This window comes from Macrotis lagotis, chromosome 2, assembly GCF_037893015.1.
Source record: "Macrotis lagotis isolate mMagLag1 chromosome 2, bilby.v1.9.chrom.fasta, whole genome shotgun sequence".
In the NCBI taxonomy this organism is placed as follows: Eukaryota; Metazoa; Chordata; class Mammalia; order Peramelemorphia; family Peramelidae; genus Macrotis; species Macrotis lagotis.
This window is the reverse complement of record NC_133659.1, coordinates 190029884-190050274: the sequence shown is the minus strand read 5'-3', so window position 1 is coordinate 190050274 and position 20391 is coordinate 190029884. Positions and strand designations below refer to the sequence as shown.

At 42.4% G+C, this 20391-nt stretch overlaps 1 protein-coding gene across 11 annotated transcripts; it reads left to right on the top strand.

Moving 5' to 3' along the window:
- Positions 1 to 9616: 9616 nt before the first annotated feature.
- Positions 9617 to 20096, top strand: LOC141513841 (transcription factor CP2-like protein 1). 11 transcript variants are annotated; one of them, XM_074224046.1, is made up of 15 exons: positions 9622 to 9887; positions 10587 to 10738; positions 11541 to 11614; positions 12149 to 12254; positions 12451 to 12557; positions 13036 to 13188; positions 13435 to 13545; positions 14050 to 14147; positions 14516 to 14570; positions 15048 to 15141; positions 16870 to 16960; positions 17410 to 17492; positions 18110 to 18255; positions 18515 to 18566; positions 19841 to 20096. In XM_074224046.1, the coding sequence occupies exons 1-15, from the start codon at positions 9805 to 9807 to the stop codon at positions 19975 to 19977; spliced, it is 1542 nt and encodes a 513-aa protein (XP_074080147.1). In that variant the 5' UTR covers positions 9622 to 9804; the 3' UTR covers positions 19978 to 20096. The 11 variants fall into 11 exon arrangements, 10 of the variants coding, with proteins under 10 accessions (XP_074080146.1, XP_074080152.1, XP_074080148.1 ...); XM_074224048.1 differs by having other exon boundaries at positions 9623 to 9887; positions 19624 to 19930; XM_074224045.1 differs by lacking the exon at positions 17410 to 17492 and having other exon boundaries at positions 9619 to 9887; positions 17985 to 18255.
- The last annotated feature ends 295 nt before the right edge of the window (positions 20097 to 20391 follow it).

Below are 20391 nucleotides of genomic sequence, written 5' to 3'. Positions count from 1 at the left end.
CATATGATATTTGGTCATTAGTATTACAGTTTTGATGATAAGCATTTTCAAAAAAGACTTCCAAAACTGGTTACTAAGGAGGAAAAGGTAAAGAAATTTAATGATGAACCTGATAAGACTTTCCAGATTAATGATATGGACTGATATGTACAGTCACTATACTAAGTGCTTTTCCATTTGAACCTCACAACAATCTTGGGATGTTGGTGTTATTATTATCCTCATTCTACAGAGGAGGAAAGTGAAGAAAACAGGAGTTAAGTAACTTGTCAAGAGTCACACAACTTGTGTCTGTGGCTAGATTTGATCTCAGGCTAGATTCCTTACTCCAGGTCTAGTGCTCTATCCATTGTACCACTCAAATTATTTGGGAAATTAAGATGAGTTTCATCACATTATAAAAAATAATATGAATAATTCAGAAAAAATTCAAAAGAGCCAAGTAAATGAAATGCAGAGAAAAATTTACACAATGACCCAATGTAAAAATAATACTAATAATGTAAAGAAAACTTTGTTTTTAAAACTCTGACCTATGCAACTGACTAAAGAGGATTAATCATGAATGTACTCCTTTGCTTTGGCAGAAAAATAGTGAGTAACAGGTTTGGAACACCAACATAATTTATTCATTTTGCTTAAATCTACTTCTTTATTTTAAGACAGTGTATAGAAGGGGGAGGGAGGTCATAGGGAAACAAAAAATGTAAAAGTATTTAAGAAAATGCAACAAAACATATTTGAACATAGAATCAGAGATTTAAAAGGGACCTCTTATTGTCATCAAATCCAGTCCCCTTATTTTATATGTGAGGAAAGTGAGTCAGAGTTTAAGTGACTTGCCCAGTATATACAGGTAGTAAATATTTAAGGTAGTTACTGGATTTGAATCCAGGTCTTCCTGAATCCAGGTTCAGCACTCTATCAACTACTTCACCTCAAGGATACTCAGTAGGGAGCTAGCCAACCCAAAACTCAAATTTAAGTGAATTATATAATTTTAGAAGATTCACATCACTACAGAAATAATCACTGAAGCCAAGGAGGTTTGGGGTTTTTTTTGGGGGGAGTTGTTTTTTATTAAAGATTTTATTTGAGTTTTACAACAATTTTTCCCCCAGTCTTACTCCCCCCCCCCCCCCCGCCACGGAAAGCAATCTGTCAGTCTTTACTTTGTTTCCATGTTGTACATTGATCCAAATTGAGTGTGATGAGAGAGAAATCATATCCTTAAGGAAGAAACAAAAAGTCTTAGACATAACAAGATCAGACAATAAGATATCTGGTTTCCCCCCCCCCCCCAAATTAAAGGGAATAGTCTTTGAACTTTGTTCAAGGAGTTTTTTTAATTTTGAATTTTTTACAATTTTTCCCCTAATCTTGCTTCCCTTTCCCCCACTCCCCACAGAATGTAGTCTGTGAGTCTTTACATTGTTTCCATGGTATACATTATCTAAGTTGAATGTGATGAGAGAGAAATAATATCCTTAAGGAAGAAAAATAAAGTATTGTGTCTGATTGTTGCACTGATGGAATGAGCAAGTCCATCAAGGTCGGTCATCACCCCATGTTGCTATTAGGGTGCACAGTGTTCCTCTGGTTCTGCTCATCTCACTTAGCATCAGTCCATGCAAATCTTTCCAGGATCCTTTGAATTCCCATCCCTCCTGGCTTCAAATAGAACAATAGTGTTCTATCACATACATATATCACATTTTGTTAAGCCATTCCCCAATTAAAGGACATTTATTTAATTTCCAGTTCTTTGCCACTATGAACAGAGCTGCTTTGAATATTTTGTACAAGTGATGGGTTTGGGGGGTGGTATTTTTAGGGGGTTTTTTTGGTCAAGGCAATGGGGTTAAGTGACTTGTCTAAGGCCACACAGCTAGGTAATTATTAAGTGTCTGAGGTCGAATTTGAACTCAGGTCCTCCTGACTCCAGGGCTGGTGCTCTATCCAATGCGCCACCTAGCTGCCCCAAGTGATTTTTTTTATAATTACTAAAATATTCTTGTTTAAGAGTAAACTTAATATCCCCCCCCAAATATAGACCCTCAAGAGAAATAAAGTTTTAGTCTGTTCTGATACCATAAGCTCTGTCTTGGGCAGATCTCATTTTTTATCATAAGTCCATCATGAAAGTTACTTCCATATTTTTCCACTGTTGCTGTTGCTGATTGAAATTCCCTCCATCCATTCCTCCCCACTACCATATACTATATTTTCTCTCTCCTTTCACTTTGTCCCTCTTCTAAAATGTGCTGGAGGGTAGTTGAGTGGCACAGTGTACTGATCACCAGCCAAGAGGTCTTGAATCCATATACTACCCCTGAGACCCTGCAACCACACAGCCCCATGGTCACCCAATACCAGCCTCTTGCAGGAAGTAAAAGAGAAAATGCGTTATATCTGATTATTCTCTCCTATGTTCTACCCTCTTCTCTAACACTCACATCCCCCCCTTCCCCCTTTCCCCCTCTCCCCTTTTTACTCTAGATGTCTATACCCTATTGAATGTGTATGCTGTTTCCTCTCCTAGCCAACTCTGACAAGAGTGAAGGTTCCCTCATTCCCCCTTGCCTTCCCCCCTTCCATATCTTTGCAAAAGCTCATTGTAATATATACATATATAATATATCTTTTATATGAAATATCTTAGCCTATTCCACCTCTCCTTTCTCTTACTCCCAGTGCATTTCCCTTTTAGACACTGACTCCATTTTAAAAATATATTATATCTTCAAACTCAGCTCTCTCCTGTGCTTCATCTTTAAAAGCTCCTTCTACCTGCTCTATTAAATGAGAAAGTTCATATGAATATTATCAGTATCATTTTTCTATGCAGGAATACATGCAGTTCATCATCATCATTAAGTCCCTCATATTTTACCCTTCTCCTCCACTTGCTATGCTTCACCTGAGTCCTGTACTTGGAGGTCAAACTTTCTGTTCAGCTCTGGTCATTTCAACAGGTTCATTTGAAATTCCCTTGGTTCATTGAAAGTCCATCTTTTCCCCTGGAAGAAGGTGTTCAGTTTTGCTGGGTTGTTGATTCTCAGTTGCATTCTAAGCTCTTTTGTCTTCCAGAATATTATGTTCCAAGGCCTATGAGCCCTTAATGTAGTTGCTGCAAAGTCCTGTGTGATTCTGAGTGCAGTTCCACAATATTTGAATTGTGTCCCTCTGGCTGCTTGTAATATTTTCTCTTTGACTTGGGAGTTCTGGAACTTGGCTATAATATTCCTGGGGGTTGTTTCTTTTGGATCTCTTTCCAGGGGATTCTCTCAATTTCTATTTTGCCTTCTGCTTCTAGGATATCAGGGCAATTTTCCTCAACTACCCTCCAGCACATTTTAGAAGAGGGACAAAGTGAAAGGACATCAGGAGACCATACAAAAGAGACTAAAGAATGATCAAAGAGGAAGAGAACCAGGAGAAAGCTAAATCAAGGAATAAGAAAGTATCCACAAGAAAGAGACTGATCAGAAGTCTCAAAAGATGATATGAGGTCAGGTAGAATGAAGCCATGAGAATAATTAATTTAGCAGTTTAGTGATAATAGGTAACCTTAGAGAGAGCAGTTTCACTGTGGGGGGGTAGGAGGTGGTGGTGACCAAAAAACAGATTGTTAGGGGTTTGAGAAGTGAACTGGGAGGGAGAAGGGAGTATTTAGAAGTTTGGAAAATAGGAAGAGCAATATAGCACAATAGCAGGAAGGAATATCAAGGTCATGAAGATTTTAATGGAGATCTAGGTTGCTTTGTTGCTTTTTTTAATTAACACTTCTTTTTAAATTTAGTTTTATTGAGTTCCAATTTCTGTCCTTTCCTACAATTCTTTCCCCACCCAAGAGATATAATATTCTTTATACATGTTCTGGGTCCCTTTGTTAGTGATGTTGAAGGAATTACTAAATAAGGAGCCTTTGGAGATGACAGGAAAAAAAAAGACATTGATAGGTGAGCTAATGGGAAATATGAGATGAGTTGGGATCAAGAACCCTGGTAGAGAATCTGTCTAATCTATCAGAGACTAGAGTAAAAGATGAACGAATGACTGTCAATGAAGTTATTTATTTTTAAATAAAGGGATTTATTTAATAATATAGCAGATTTTAGACTGACAGAACACAGGCTCCACAGACAATCTTTTCCTCAGCTCTTCTGTTGAGGAACTTTATCTTCATGAGGATTAATTGCTGGAGGAGCTTCCTTTGCCCAAGGATTTTGTAGGAACCTAAGTGCACATCAAAGGTAGCTAGCATAGCAGATAGAGGATAAAAATGAGGAAAATAATAATACCTACCTCCAGGGCTGCTGTGAGGATCAAATGAGATTATATTTGTAAACGGTTTAGCAGTGTCTGGCCCATAGAAATCTTCCTTCTTATTCCAGTCACCAAGGATTGTCGATATGACATTATCTGTTACTACTCACTCTGTCTCACATCATCTATCTAAAGGACTGTCAAATTTTCTCATTTTTATCTCTATTGTGCCTTTTGCAACACTTCTCTTCAACACAGAGGTACCATCCTAGTTAAGGATTTCATAACCTCTTCCCTGAAAAACTGCAAATAGCCTTCTCTATCTAGTCTCCCTGGTTCAAGTTCCTCCAGCATAGATCTGATCAGATCCCTCCCTACTCTGTAAGCTTCAATGGTTCCCTATTGCTTTGTAGGCTGAAAATGAAAGACCCCCTGCTTAGCTTTTAAAACCTTTCTCAACCTGGTCTCAACCTCTATTACTTTCCTCCCTGAATGCTACAGTCCAACCTAACTGGACTCCTTTCTGTTTCTAACATAAGATACTCTTTACTTGTGAAGATGAGGTGGAGCCTCATGCATTCCTATTTTCCCTCTACCTCTTAGAATCTTTGATTTATTTCAAAATTCTACGTGAATACTTTCCCGACTTCCCTTCCCTAGCACTATCTCCACCCTCAAAATATATTCTGAATTTATTTTGCATATGGTTTTGTGTTAACTTTGCTGACACATTGTAAGTTCTTTTAAGCAGGTATTAAACAGTAGATACTTAATAGTTTGGGAGACTTGAGGAGAAGAGAATATTTGGAATAACAACTGTGAAGAGTCAATCAGAGAAAAATAAAAAATAAAAAATAAAAATATCATGAAGCAGTCCTGTTGAGCAGTATAAAGGGTATAACAGAGATTTATGTCCAGAAAAGAATGTGGGCTGATGACCTGAGCTGATATGTTGTCTATGTAAAGTCAAGAGAAAGGCTCTGAACCCATTATGTGGACCCTCCCTCTTCCCTTAAGTTATATTGGATGGGGGTGGCTAGGTGGCACAGTGGATGGAGCACTGGCCCTGGAGCCAGGAGTACCTGAGTTCAAATCCCAGCCTCAGACACTTAATAATTACCTAGCTATGTGGCCTTGGGCAAGCCACTTAACCCCATTTGCCTTGCAAAAACCCCCAAAAAACCAAAACCTCAAAAAAAAATTATATTGGATGAAGAGGAAGGAAAGAAATATATAGAACCTATTCTGTGTTAGACACAGGGCTAAGCACAGGGCACCTTAGAACACAACAACCCTGCAAAATGGAAGCAATTATTATCTTAATGTTGCAGTTGAGGAAACAGGCAAAAAGAAGTTAAATGACTTGCCTGTTTGAGGAAGGATTTGAACTTAGGTCTTCCTGATTCCGGGCCAGGCATTCTTGCGCTATGGAGCCACCTAGCTGTCTCCACAAGAAAGAAATAATGGCTGGGATGGGTTGTATGAAACCTATATTCCCAGCCCCCTCTACTCTCCCCTCCCTCCATGTCAGCAGTTTCACTGCCCATTGAAGTCTCTCTTTTCTGGAATTGGTTGGAAGCCTCAGTCCCTAATCAGGAAGGAATAGAACATGTCCAGAGGGTTGATATCTTGTCACTGGGTGGGAGGAGGAGTCAGAGAAAGAAAAGAAGGGGAAGAAAAATGAATCAAGCTTAGAAACTGCATGATCTCAGAGATGAAGGGACAGAGGGATGAAAAGAGAGAAGCAGAAAAGACAGATATAGAAATATAGAAAGAAATACAGAAATAGAAAGTCATGGAGGAGGAAAAAAAGAACTGCATCAGAAGTCCAATCTCAATGGGGTTCTGTCAACTCCTGCACCCCAGCAGGAAGTTTCTCTGGGTGAAGATTATTTCAGTTTTATGTATCCCAAAGCTATTCTGGGACTCATTATTACAAATTACAATTAAATGAGTCATTACATTATTACCTCTAGCCCTGACATATGAAGAAATAACGTGAGATAAGAGAAACAGATGCAGCTATGTGGCACCTTAGAATTGAGAGGACCCAAGTTCAAATACTGACTCTAGTGCCCATCTTGTGAGGATAAAAGGAGATATTTGTAAAAGTGCTCTTAGGGGCAGCTAGGTACTCTGGAAGCAGGAGGATCTGAGTTCAAATCCAGTCTCAGACACTTGACACTTACTAGCTATGTAACCTTGGACAAGTTACTTAACATCAATTGTCCTCCAAAATATCAAAGTGCTCTGTCCTTCTCGGTCCTCTCCTCAGAATCCTTTCCTGCAACCAAGAAAGCCTCAGGCCCCAAAGCTCTGTACTATTAAGTCTGGGACTACAGGGGTTCCCCCAACCTCAGCCCCTACTATGAATTCCCCTAAATTTATTTTTTTTAATTTATTTTATTTAAGCCAATGGGGTTAAGTGACTTGCCCAAGGTCACACAGTCAGGCAATTATTAAGTGAGGCTGAATTTGAACTTAGGTGCTCCTGACTCCAGGACTGGTGCTCTATCCACTGTAGCTACTCCAAAACTCCCTTAACTTTAGGCCCCCTTACCTCTTTTTGTAGTTTAGTCATGTCTGACTCTGTGACTCCATTTGGGATTTTCCTGGTAAATATCCTAGAATGGTTTGTCATTTCTTTATCCAGGATGAGGAAACTGAGGCAAACAGGTTTAAATAATTTACCCAAGGTTACTCAACTAGTAAGTGACTGAGGTTGGATTTGAACTCCAGTCTTCTTGACTCCAGGCCAGGCACAATGGTGTCACCTAGCTCCACTCTTACTGTCTGGCAGTAAAAGGCAGGACAGTAAAAGTTCAGACCTAAAAAGGGAAGGAAGTAAACTTGGTGGAGAGCCTTTTTTTTACAAGGCACCGAGATGGGCAGTGTTAAAGGGACTAAGGGATAGTTAAAAGAAAAACAGGTCCTTTCCTGTGCTTGCAGTTAGAGAAAATGAGATGCAGTCAACCTGGAAGGCAACTGAGCCTCAGAGAAGCTGAGACTTTGTCAGGACATAATTGTAGAGATAGAACAAAAAATTCATAATTAACTAGTAATTAAGGATAAGATGAGAGGGGGCAGGTGTCCAGGCCTCCCAGCACTCTGCAACCTATTATGGATACCCTTGCTTAGAGGTGAGCACAGGCATGGTTCTCCTCAAACCTCCCTTCATTTGAGGGATTTTTGTGTACAGTGTATGGGGGGGGGCAAATCAATTGTGATTTTGCTTTTACCCAATCCTCCCATTCATCCCACCCTCAGTAGCTAATGATCCCTTTGCTCCCACCCTCTCCCTTCCCCTGTTTAACCGCAAACAATCAGGTTCTTGGTAGAGATAAGAATTTTGTTTAATATCAATAAAGGGTAAGGGGGACCCTCCCTTTTAGGGAAGATGGTGTTTGCCCACAAATACCCCCTCTTCCTACATGGAAGATGATAAGGAGATAAAGAGCCAGGGAGGGTCCAGATCTCTTTCATTAGAGGATATTGACTGTATTTACAAGTCCCCCTGCTCCTGGACCAAGCCCCAGCACTCCCTGTCTAGGGTAACCTAGTCTTGTGAGAGGCTCCTCCTCCCTCCCAGGGAGAGTGTAGCCAGCCAGCCCCCAGCTCCTCCAGTCTGTTTCCCCCAAAGCTCTGCCAGTCTATTGCCACAACAAGACAGGTTGTGTGCCCTATAAACTTGGTCCCTCCCCATTCCCCACTCCAAGCTGGGGACACTGTGACCTGAGAGTGGAGGTGAGAGTTCCCTGGCCCTAACTTCCTTCACAGACTATCTTTTTAAGAATGAAAGTTCCCCTCTAAACCAGGGAACTCAGGGAGATTCCCCCTCAACCCGGACCTGATGAGGAACCCTAATATTCCTACATTCTCTCAATGGGGTCTATCACCTCACTTTCAGAGCCAGAGCAGTAATTCCTTATAATCACAGATCTGTAGACAAGGTGTATGTATGTATGTATGCATGTGCACACAAGTGAGGGAGGATTTGTATAGATAAGACATGTATGTGTGTAACAAACACAATTACAAAACATGTGTACTATATGAACACACGTGTGCAAAGTTATTTTAATGTGAATGTGTGTGGTAAAGCTGACATCTCCATGATCTGAGTTCAAGTCTCACCTCAGACATGTCCTGGTTGTTTCAGGGCTTCAAGTCTTCAATCAAGGGACAAATTTTATTAAATATAATCAAAGAAAGCTGAGTTTGATATCAGAAGTCCCAGATTCAAATCCAGCCTCTGCTTCTCCTCTCTCTCCCAACCCCCTACTTTGGACATGTCCCTTTCTCTTTCAAATTTTGCTTCAAATTCTATCTCTGTGATCCTATGTAGTTTTCAGGTTTAGCAACAAGTCCTGGAGAAACAAAGACAAAAGCTTACATTCTATCCAATAGAGACCCCAACAAACATGTGTGGATCTATAATATGAAGAAATGATATAAAATTTGGAGAGGTTTGGAATGGGCAGGGCAGGGGAGGAAGAAGGCATCTGCTGGGATGAGAAACAGCCTTTGAGCTGATCCTTAAGGGCTTCTGGGCCAGGTGAGGAGGGAGTACATTCCAGGTGTGGGAGATTTGATACAAATATGGAAGGCCACATATTACATGGATGGCCATATTAAGAATACAAAGGCAGCCAGTTTAACTGGATAGAACTGTGCATATATGGGAAAAATAAAACAAACTGTAAAGACAAATTGAGGCCAGATCCTGGAGGATTTCAAATGCATATGAGGTTGTTTATAGCAGGTAATAGAGTCACTAGAGTTTATTGAATAGGTGAAATAACAGGATTACCTTTCCAGTATTGGCACTGTGTAAAAGATGTTTCTACAGGTGACTCCATTTCACTGTTGATTCCATATATACAAGTGTCTGTATCTCTGAATATCTATCTTCATATCTCTGGGCAACCTCTATATTTGCAAATATTCTTCTCTGTTCATATTATTACACATGTCCAAAGTAGAGGGGGAAAGAGGCTTGATTTGAACCCAGGATCTTTGATATCAAATTCAGTTTTCTATTTTTTTTTAGGTTTTTGCAAGGAAAATGGGTTTAAGTGGCTTGCCCAAGGCCACACAGCTAGGTAATTATTAAGTGTCTGAGGCCAGATTTGAACTCAGGTACTCCTGACTCCAGGGCCTGTGCTCTATCCACTGCACCAATTGTTTTACAATGCATTGAGGAGGGGGAAAAGGTGTAGGAAAAATACCCATAAACTTGTTTTATCTTAGGATCCAATCTTCCCTACAGTTGCCCCTCCCCAGGTTAATAATTACTGGGCATCCTGTTCCTGGCTCCCCTGGCTTCCCAGCCTCAGCCTGTCTTGGCTTTGGGAGGGGACCTGTTCTCCAACTAAAGAGAACCCTTAGACTTGACCCCGCCTCATCTCTGGGTTATTTTCCCAGGATCTATAAAGCAAGAGATCCGCAGGTGAAAGAACCTCTACTCCACCTCCAGGACATTCCAGTGCTGGTGCTGCTCCTTTTCGATCCACTTCGTGGTCACCACTGCCCACAATGTTACTGTGGCATAACCAACCAGAACATCTGTGGCCCAGCCCAGGGGAGTTATACCCCTGTCCCACTAGCAATCTGCTCAGGTAGGTGCTTTCCCTTGGAATACCCCTAAGGTCTCTTCTCCCTCATCCTCCAGTTATTTACCCAGGCAAATGCCCTATAGTCAATCCCTTCCAGGGTCTGTTCATTTCTCCCAGCCTTATCTGAGAGCTCCCTATTGACTCCAGTTCCTCCTATCTGAAGAACAGGACTGGGGAAATATTTCTAAAACAGGAAATTTCATTGAGAGGAGGAGGAAATGTCACCTAGGGTTGTCTGAATGAAGCAAAGGTGGACAGAAACACCCGTTTTGGGTTTGGAGATGCTTTGAAGGTAGATGAGCCTCTGAGTCCATCTGGGATTTGGTCATAGTTCTGCAGATTTTCAAGAATTTCCTAAAAGTTTCATCTTGGTTAGAGGAAGACCTGATCTTATCTAGAATACGATGACTACAAGATGCAGGAAGATTTAGGGACAGGAATGGGAGGCATTTTCAGGCATTAAACCAAGTCTGCTCTTCTGAGATTTCTGGAAGGATTTTCCAAGGAGAGTCAGGGCCTTTTGGAACATGGGCAGGACATGCCCCAAAATGTGGGGAAATTATCCTCTATTAACCTGAGCTGCAAGTGACAGATTTAGGAGAGCAGGCAGTGTTGGAAAGTTGAGGGAGGACATATTCTTCTGGTGGTAAAACAGAGGTCAGAGTGACTTGGAGACACTGAGTGTCCATCTTCCCTGAGCAGGGAGTCTCTGGCACTGCCTTACCTGAAGCAGGAGGACCCTTCTAGCATTTCTACCTTGGACATGCACTGTCCAGTCTTCCAATATGTCCTTTGTGCTGTCACCTCTCCTGCTGTCAAACAACATGAGGAAACACTCACCTACCTAAACCAGGGTATGACGGAGGTGGGGCATGGGTATGGGGACCCTAGAGGGGTAGTGTAATCTGATATGTTGAATTTGGAACCTGGAAGACCCGAGTTTAGATCCTACCTCTGACACTTTAGACCTGTGTGACCTTGGGTGTCACTGAAACCTTAGTTTTCCCATCTGACATCTCCCTCACAGGGTTGATCTGTGTAAAGTGCCTTACAAAATTTAGAGTTAAGTGAATGTCAGTATTTGGCACCCGATACCTCCCAGTGGTATTGGGAATAGAGAGCCAACTTTGGAGTCAGGAGTACATGGGTTCAAATCCGGTCTCAGACACTTAATAATTACCTAGTTGTGTGGCCTTGGGCAAGCCACTTAACCCCGTTTGCCTTGCAAAAACCTAGGTTCAAGTCCTACTTTTTTTTTTAAGATTTTTCAAGGCAATGGGGTTAAGTGGCTTGCCCAAGGCCACACAGCTAGGGAATTAGTGTCTGCAAGTCCTACTTCTGATGAAGGCTGTATGTAAACCTGGGCAATTCACCTAATCTCTCAGCAATCCAGAACCCTAAGAACAAGCTATAGAGGTATCATTTTGTATTAAGTCCTCACAGGAAACTCCCCACTACCTGTTATTAGTGGGATTGGAGCCTGGATGAGTTGATGAACAGAGATGATGGACCTGAACTCCAGGGAATCAGATGCCTGGGAATGGGCAGTTGAAGGTTTGGGGCAAAGGTACCCCAGAAATGGAAGAGATTATCTCTGGTCTTCAGATGGCTCTCCCGCTTTCGGCAACTCTTGATTCCCATTCTGATTTCTTCCAGGACAATCCTATGAAGTCCGAATGCTCTGCAACCCCAAACTAGGGGATGCTTCCCAGTGGCCTCGTATGCTGAAGGTGAGTCTCTTCTCACCTCTGAATTTTCATTTAGATCAAGTGCCAGCTAAAAACAATTCTTCCTCGGGTGGGAAGGTGCTAGACAGAAGGCTGCCTTGCCTAGTGTCCTCTCACCCCCCCCCCCCCAGTTTGAGGACTGGGCTCCATACTTCAGAAACAGCATAGATTAAATAGTGGATAGGAGGTCTGGAAGCCTAGGATTCAAATTTCCTAGTCAAGGCTCAATTTTCTTATCTGTAAAGTAAAAGAGATAACCAGTAGTGCTGATCTGACTGAAGCACAAAGGAGTCATGCATTTTAAAGTGCTCTGCAAACAAAAGCATTTGGTAAATGTCAGGTGCCCAGGCAGACAACTATTAAGTAATCTTTATATTCCTGTAAGATTGTCCAATTGTCTTCTTATGGGAGGGAGTGGGAGGGAAGAAGAGGGATAGCAAAGATAGTTAGAATCAGATGAAGATTATGGAAGGTACTTGAGGCTGGACTCTGGAATTTCTCAGGTCTTTCTCTGACCTGGGTGTCTGGTGTCCACAGAGTGTGGTCCGTGTGGTCTTCCACGACCGACGCCTGCAATACACGGAGCAACAACAGCTGGAGGGTTGGCGGTGGAGCCGTCCAGGGGACAGAATACTGGATATTGGTGAGGGGAGTTTTGGGAGAGGGTAGGAAAGTGGAAAGGGCCCTCCTCATTGTACTTCCCTGGATCTCCTCAGAGAGGGGACTTTGTGAGGCAGTGAGGGGTGGAGGGATGGGAGGCTTTCAGGCTGCTGTCACATGCTACCATTTTGTCTTACTTTGGAGCCTATCTCTCTCCCTCTTTCCCCCTGTGCCTACAGATGTACCTCTATCTGTGGGGGTGGTAGAGCCCCAGGTATTGCCCTCACTCCTCAACACGGTGGAGTTTCTCTGGGATCCTGCAAAGAGGACATCTCTCTTTTTGCAGGTCAGGGGTTAGGGTATATAATTCCTGCCCTCTAGTTGATCACTGGGTGGTGGGATGACGTACCCAAACAGACACACTAAAAATAACTAACTCCAGGAAGTATGTGAATCTTGGCAGATGAGTGATGTTGAGAGACAGGTTTCAAGGAGATGGTCCTTGAGCTGGGGTGGCATTCTGGAAAAGTAGAGCTCTGGGAGGCAAGGGTACTCTGAATAGATTATGCTACTGGGTTTAGGAAAGGAAAACAAATAATTATATAATACCTGCTATATACAATTACAAATATCTCATTTGATACTGACCTCATTCCTCAACATGGCTATTATCCCCATTTTACAGATGAGAAAACTATATAAATTTGTAGACTCCTGATGAAGAACTAGAATACATGAATGTAGTTTTGGGGTCTATCTAGATATAGAAATTCTGGCCCTGGCTAAGTCCCTAAGTTGGTCTTTTTATCCCTTTCCTTTAACAGGTTAATTGCATCAGTACAGAGTTCACTCCTCGAAAAAATGGTGGGGAGAAGGGTGTCCCCTTCCGCATCCAGATTGACACCTTCAAACCAGGTGACAAGGGAATATCTGTGGAGCATTTACACTCAGCCAGTTGTCTCATCAAAGTCTTCAAGGTAACCATCTGAGTCTGAAATCACCCCCTCCTCCATAGACCCTATAGTGGCACTGTATCCAGTTCATCTGGTCTTCCTCTACTCAAGTTGCCCCAACACATCTCTGGGGGATGTGGGCTTTGTGATTCTCCTGGCATGCTCTGCCCTGCTCCCATTCCCACTTTCATAATTGTTTTTGTAAGGGGGGTCCAGGTAGAGGGGACATATGGAAAGGACTGTGGGATTTCCATGACTCCTCCTCTGTAGCCTAAAGGGGCTGACCGGAAGCAGAAAACAGACAGAGAGAAGATTGAGAAACAGTCACCACAGGAGAGAGAGAAGTACCAGCCAGCCTATGAGACCACTGTCTTTACAGAGGTGTGTATATGCATGGGAGCACCTCTACTGGAGCTAAATTTGAAGTATTTGATATAAACCATTCTCTGGACTCATATGTCTTAGTGGAAGGGAATATAAGCAGTTGGGAAAAACAAAGACCTACATTGGAACATTTTAAGATAGGCTCAAAAGAAAAAGGCAGAAAATTTAGAGAAAAACATGGGAGAAGCAAGATAGTTTTACAAGTCATATGTGTAATTTATTTTGGAAAAGAAATGTGAGTAGTGGATCTCATGTGGAATCTTTTGGGGTTCTACTGTGTATAGGGAAATGTTCTTTGATGGTATTGAAATTCAGATTCAGAAATAAAGAAAAGCCAAGGCCTAGGGTCAGTTACTTTTCCCAGTTTTTACAGTATTGTCAGAGGGAACCTCTGGCACACAGCCCTACATCTACACTTGATGGGAGGTTGGAGGGGGTGGGGATGGGGGACTGGATTCTAAGGGGTCATATGCCCCTTCTATTTTCCACTCTTTTCTCCAGTGTTCCCCATGGCCTGAAACCTCTACTGGTCTTCATGCTTCTCCCAGTCCTCCTGGCCTGACTGCTCCCCATTCTTTCAAGTTCCTGACCCCCGAGAGGCGAGTAGAAAACAGTGAGGGAGAAGATTGGTCTAATCTGTTTCTTTTTCGTGCTTTTTTTTTGCTTCTCAGAAGTGACAAAGGAGGTTGGGAGGAGGAAGAAAAGAGAAATGATTTTGATTCATTTATTCACATGAGCAATTTGATGGGGGCATGAAGGGTGGCGCACAAAGAACAAGGGGACACAGTCCCAGCCCTCCAGGAGCTTCCAGTCTAGCAGGGAGAGAGATGACAGGCATACAAATGACCTCTACCTAGCCCAAGGTAGTAACTAGGTGATGGGGGCACTACAATTGAGTTCTGGAGGAGCTCAGAGGGCAGAAGCAGCCCCGGAGTCCAGGCTTCCAAGACCTGTCTCTTCCCCATAGGCTCTCTTCATCCCCACCCTTCTTCCTGGACAGCTCAGTGGACAGCCCTAGTGAGGTAAATCTCCCCCACTGGTTTTCCTGACTCATTTCCTTTCTCAGCAGTGTCACCCTGCCCCCTGGTGGTCATGCTTGGCATTGACCTGACATTGGCTGGGCAGGTGCTGCCAGGGTAGATGGTGGGGGATGACAATACTTCACATATATTTCTCTAGTACTTTGAAATACTTACAAAGTGATCTCCTCAAAGCAACCCTGTGGACAGTATAAACTTACGGTCTCCATTTAGATGCAGAGAAAAGAAAAAAGGGGGGGGTAGAGCATGCCAAATACAAGATTCTTACTCATCTTTACCACCACCACCACCACTCCTGGGCCCATAGAGTAACTGCTTGTCATTTGAACACTCCTTGTACCCTTTATAATCTGATCAAGTGCTGGGTGCAAGGATCTACCCATGAGGTATCTTTAATCAATGTGTTCTTTACTACTTACTAAAATGAATACTGCCTTTTCTTCCTGCCTCCCTTCTCAGGCTCTCAGCCCTGGGGCTTCTATCTCAGAGACCCAACAGTGGTTACACCGCCATCGATTTTCTAGCTACTGTAGGCTGCTGTCCAACTTCACTGGTAAGACTATCCCCCTGGGATGGGTAGGGCTCTCTAGCCAATAACTAGCATTTTGATAGCTTTAAGGTTTGTAAAACATTTTAGCTATGTCGTTGGATCCTCACAGCTACTCTATTGGGTACTATTATTTCCATTTTATAGATGAAGAAACTGAAGCCAGGAACCTGAGTGCCCAGAGTCATTTAGCTAATACATGTCTGATTCCAGATTTAAGCTGGGGTCATCCTGATTCCAAATATTACACCTTATACTAAGTCAAGTCTTGTTAACCCAGTGAATCTGCCATATCTCTCCCATTAACTTCTGGGGGAAGAAAGTACTGGCATGCCCTTGAAATTAAAATGAAACAAAAAATTTATGGGTTCTCAAAATTTTTCTCCACCCTTCCTCCTCCCTTCCTCATCCCAATTATTTCCATTGCTCCCAGCTGTTACCTAGAGGTGAGTCAATAAGGAATTGTAGTGTTGGGACACATTATTTTATGGTTTCTAAAGCAAGTCTTTCAGAACCAGCTTCTTAACCAGAAAAGAGTAGGGTTGCCCAGTGGATAGAGTGCTGGGCCTCTTCCTGATTCAAATTTGGCCTCACACTTATTGGCTGCATGGCCCTGGGCAAGTCTCTTCAGCGAATTTGCTTTAGTCTCATTTTACAGACAAAGGAGGAAAAGGCAACACTCCATTTATCTTTGTCAAAAAGAAAAAAGTCCAAAGGGTACAGGAAATGACTTGCACCTACCAGACTGCAGTAAAAAGAATGATTGGCATTTATATTTATATAGTCATTTAAAGTTTAGAAAGCACTTTTCAAAAACTATTTTCATTTGATTTTCACAACAACTTGACAGGTAGATGCTATTATCCCCAGTTTACAAAAAACAAGGCAGACAGATTAAGGGATTTGCTTGGGATCACACAATGAGTGTCTGAGGCCAGATTGCAAGGTTAAGTCCAATGCTTTCTCCACTGTGCCACCCAAAAGCCTACACTATAAACAACTGTGAATTCTCTTTTGATAACAAAATATTATTTGACACCTCTTTGTCTTTTAAATCAGTAATTTTACAGAAAATGTATACTGTCCTGGAGGTCTCATAGCTGTATGTTTTAAGAAAATCACTTTACAAATAAGCTATGTTGGGACAGCTAGGTAAAGTAGTGGCTAGAGTACTGGTCCTGGATTCAGGAGGACCTGAATTCAAATTTGGCCTCAGACATTTGATACTAGCTGTGTGACCTTAGGCAAGGCATTTAAACCCCATCACCTAATAAAAACCTTAAAAAACAAGAAAAAACAACTATAGCCATGTTAGGGTGGTTCCATTTTTTTAGTTGAGTCAGGCAGGCTCATTTGATCTTCTTGAGGGCAGTCTTTTGCCACTGTCTGTATCTCAAGTACTCAGCACAGTGTCTGACACATACCTGTACTTAACAATAAACATCAAATCATGTTTCTAACACACTTGTATGTCTCTGATTGAACCACTTTCTTAATGATCTGCATGGATAATAAGCACAAACTGCATATGCATTCTGATAGGACATTTTAGGAAAATCCTCCTAGACCCAATTTCACAAATATTATTGTGGTTACAAAGACAAAAAAAAAAGTACCTGCCCTCAAGTTTACACTCAACATATCAATTTTTAATATTGGGGTTTTAGACCCTATGCTAGGGCACAGACAAGGATAACATCTGACATATCCCCAAATCCCTTGATGTCTTGATAGGTGCAGATTTGCTCCAACTCTCCCGCCAAGACCTCATCCAGATCTGTGGAGCTGCTGATGGAATTCGCCTCTCCAATACCCTGAAAGTCAGGTACTAAACCTTGCACTGCCTATTTACCCAGCTCCTCAGTGCATGCCAGGACTCTCCTCCCTTCCAATTTCATCTAGTTCCACCTTCTGCAGGAAGATTCTCCCTTCCTCTTAGTGTTGATGCCTTTCCTGGGTTTTCATCTCCATTTTATTCTGTAGGCATCTAGTTATTGCATGCTGCCTTCATTAGACTGAGCTCTTTGAGAGTAGGGGCTGTTTGTCACCTTGCTTTCTATCTCACTGACATTTGGCATGTTGATAGATTGGAAGGTAAGGCATTGGGTGCAAGCTGAACTACCTCTCCTCACTACTAGCAATTAGTAGTTTGGTTACTCCTGCTTCCAGTTTGCCACCTGACCCCTCAGGGGTCATGGAAATAGTATGTGGTCAAAAAGGGTGGGAGATGTAGGGAAGGACAAGGTTAACTAACAGATTGTCTCTGTGGTCCAGGCCCATTCGTCCCAGGCTTACCTTGTATGTGTCTCCAGAGGCCCTGAAGCTGGGAAGTGAAACCCCACAGAGTCCAGACTCAAGTACAGATGCCATTTCCATTGCTCCCTTCTCTCACCAGGTGGAACCACAGCCATGGGATAACTTTCTCTTGCCTGTGGGATGGGAATGGGACTAGGGAGTTTGTGATACCCAGTTTGCTCTCACCATGGCCCAATGTTGATCACCCACCAGCTTTGTCAGGAACAAAACAGGTCTTCTCTAAGAAGCCAGGTTCCTTCCTTCTCTTTCTCCTAAACCCAAAATAAATTTTCAGGTATTCTTTCTTTATCCACCAACTTGTTTCTACTATCCTGTTATTATCAGGAGTACCAGAGTTCAAATCCGGCCTCAGACACTTATTACCTAGCTGTGTGGCCTTGGGCAAGCCACTTAACCCCATTGCCTTACAAAAAAAAAAACCTTGTAGTTTCTTAAGTCATTTCATCCCGGCCTCTAGTAATGTTAACTCTTGGAGGGTAGGGTCTGGGTCCAAGTTAGAATTGTTTTTCCCTCTTCTGACCACTCTGCCCCAGGTTAAATTCAATCCGGCTCCATTCACAAGTCCCTTTGATCCAGTCTCAGATTATTGTCAAGATCCCCTGGTTTTGCCTTTCCTTGGACCTTGGGTCATGTACTCCCTCATCCTGCCTGCCTCTAGGATCTTACCAGCAGGTCTATCTGGATGAATTGAGCACTACTGAACTGACAGGAAAACTGGCTGAACTCCTATCTCTCCCAGCCAATCAAATCCATAGGCTCTTTCGCAGAGGTCCTACTGGCATACATGTACTCATCAGTGACCTGGTAAGGGGGAAGGGTCATTGCATCTTTTCCTCTGCTGCCACACCTTTCTTCTTAGGGTACAGTGCGTGTATTTGCCTCTTTTGGACCTTAAGATACCTTCACACATTTCTTAGCCACCCATCCTGGCATTTTTCCAATCTCCCTTATGCTATAGTTTGTCTTGATTTGTCCTAACTTGGGGTGGAGGGAGAGGGAGGGGAGTTAAAACTAAACCAATTTTTTCCTTTCTTTACTGAATACCCTCTTGACTGCTTTGCAGGTAGTTCAAAATCTGGTGGATGAATCCTATTTTGTGGCTGTAGCAAAGAAAGGTAAGAGCACTGAGGGCTGGCTGAGAGAATGAGAGCAAAGGAGGTGAAGGTTGTGTTCTGGCCGTATCAGAATCAAACATTTAAATACCTACTATATGCAAAATGTGGAGGCAAGGAAAAGCATCAGGAAGATCTTGATTTGAATTCCTCCCCCTTACACTTATTGTGGGGCTCTGGATCAATCACCTAAATTCTCAGCAGGAAATTCATCTACAATGGAGGAGTGAATTCCTCGCTAGTAGTTCCCACATATCTCACCATGACATTGCTGCTCTTCATACTGTTCTAGGGAAAAGAGTACTAATAAAACAATTGTAAGAAAAGAAAGTGCAATGAGTGAGAAACAGTATGCTCTAGAATGGGGGTTCTTAACCTGGGGCCTACGAACTTTATTTCAAAATAGTTTCTTTTTATACATTTAAAAATATTACTTTAGAAGGGGGTCCAAAAGGGCGGCTAGGTGGCCTAGTTGATAGAGCACTGGCCCTGGAGTCAGGAGTAGCTGAGTTCAAATCCGGCCTCAGACACTTAATAATTACCTAGCCATGTGACCTTGGGCAAGCCACTTAACCCCATTGCCTTACAAAAAAAAACCCTAAAAAAAGGGGGGGTCCAAGACTTCACCATATTTCTCAAGGTATTTTCAACATAAAAAAGATTATAATTCATTTTTTCTGGAACTCAGAGGAAGAACAATGGACTAGGATCACAAAGTGATCTTCATATGGCTGTGAGCTAGATAGTGCAAGAGTTATATTCATTTTATGAAGAAAACAGGCTTGAGGAGGTTCATAACTTACTGGGATAATACAGTTGTAGTCATTAAATTCTTTGGGTGCAAAACAAGAGATGTGACTTTGTACTTGAGTGCTGAAGGAAGGATTCCTGGATGGAGGTAGGTCTTGCCTGATGATCAGGAAGAGGGGCGGGGAAAGGTCACAAAAAGTGTTATCTTGGGTTCCTTCCTCTAATCTCATGTCCTGGACCACCATTTATTCTATGGGCTTGGGGAAGGATAGATTCTGGGGAATAAAAATGCCCCTTTTACTATTTCCAGTGCAGAATCCAGACGGCTACCACTTGTTCCTGAGCTAGGTTCCCAAAAGGACATTCAGTCAAGAGCAGGAGAAACAAAGATTGGGGACACAATCATATAAGTTGAACCCTGTGGCCAGAAATCAGTTAAAAACCCCAGTCTTAGGGGTTTTACTAGAGCCTGGTACACGTGTTAAGAAATGGTCACTGGCTTCTGCTCTTCTTTTCCTGGACATCAGGACAATCTCTTGCTTCCAGCCTTTTTCATTCTTGCTTAGCAAGGGAGGTGGACAGTCTAAGCTCAAAGGATTGGCATTATCCAGAATGCACCAGGAACAGGCGATCTGAAGGAACTGGCACTGTGGACTTGCCATGAAGTATTGGCTACCTCCTGATGAAGTCTTTCGTCTCCAATCACTCTGTTGCTCAGCTGCTGGCCTACCTATGCTTGTTCTGTACCCTACCTTTTTTTTTTAAGTTCATTAAAAAACAAAAAAACCCTCATTTTTTTTATCCTGGCTGTATAACAATTTTTTAAAATTTTCAAGGTGCAAGGCAGATCCCAAAGTTTGTTTACTCTATCAATCTTACTCTGTCACATCTATGCAAAGAGGCCAGCAGGACTCTTTCTGGCCAGGGCTGGGATAACCTTTTCCAATATAAAAGCAGCTAGAACTTCATCATTCTATCATGCTTTTGAACCCAGTTCAGACAAATGCTCTGCAAGATCAAGTCTCAATCCTTGGTTCTGAGCAGAAAAACTCTTTAACAATTCAGTACACTTCTTTTT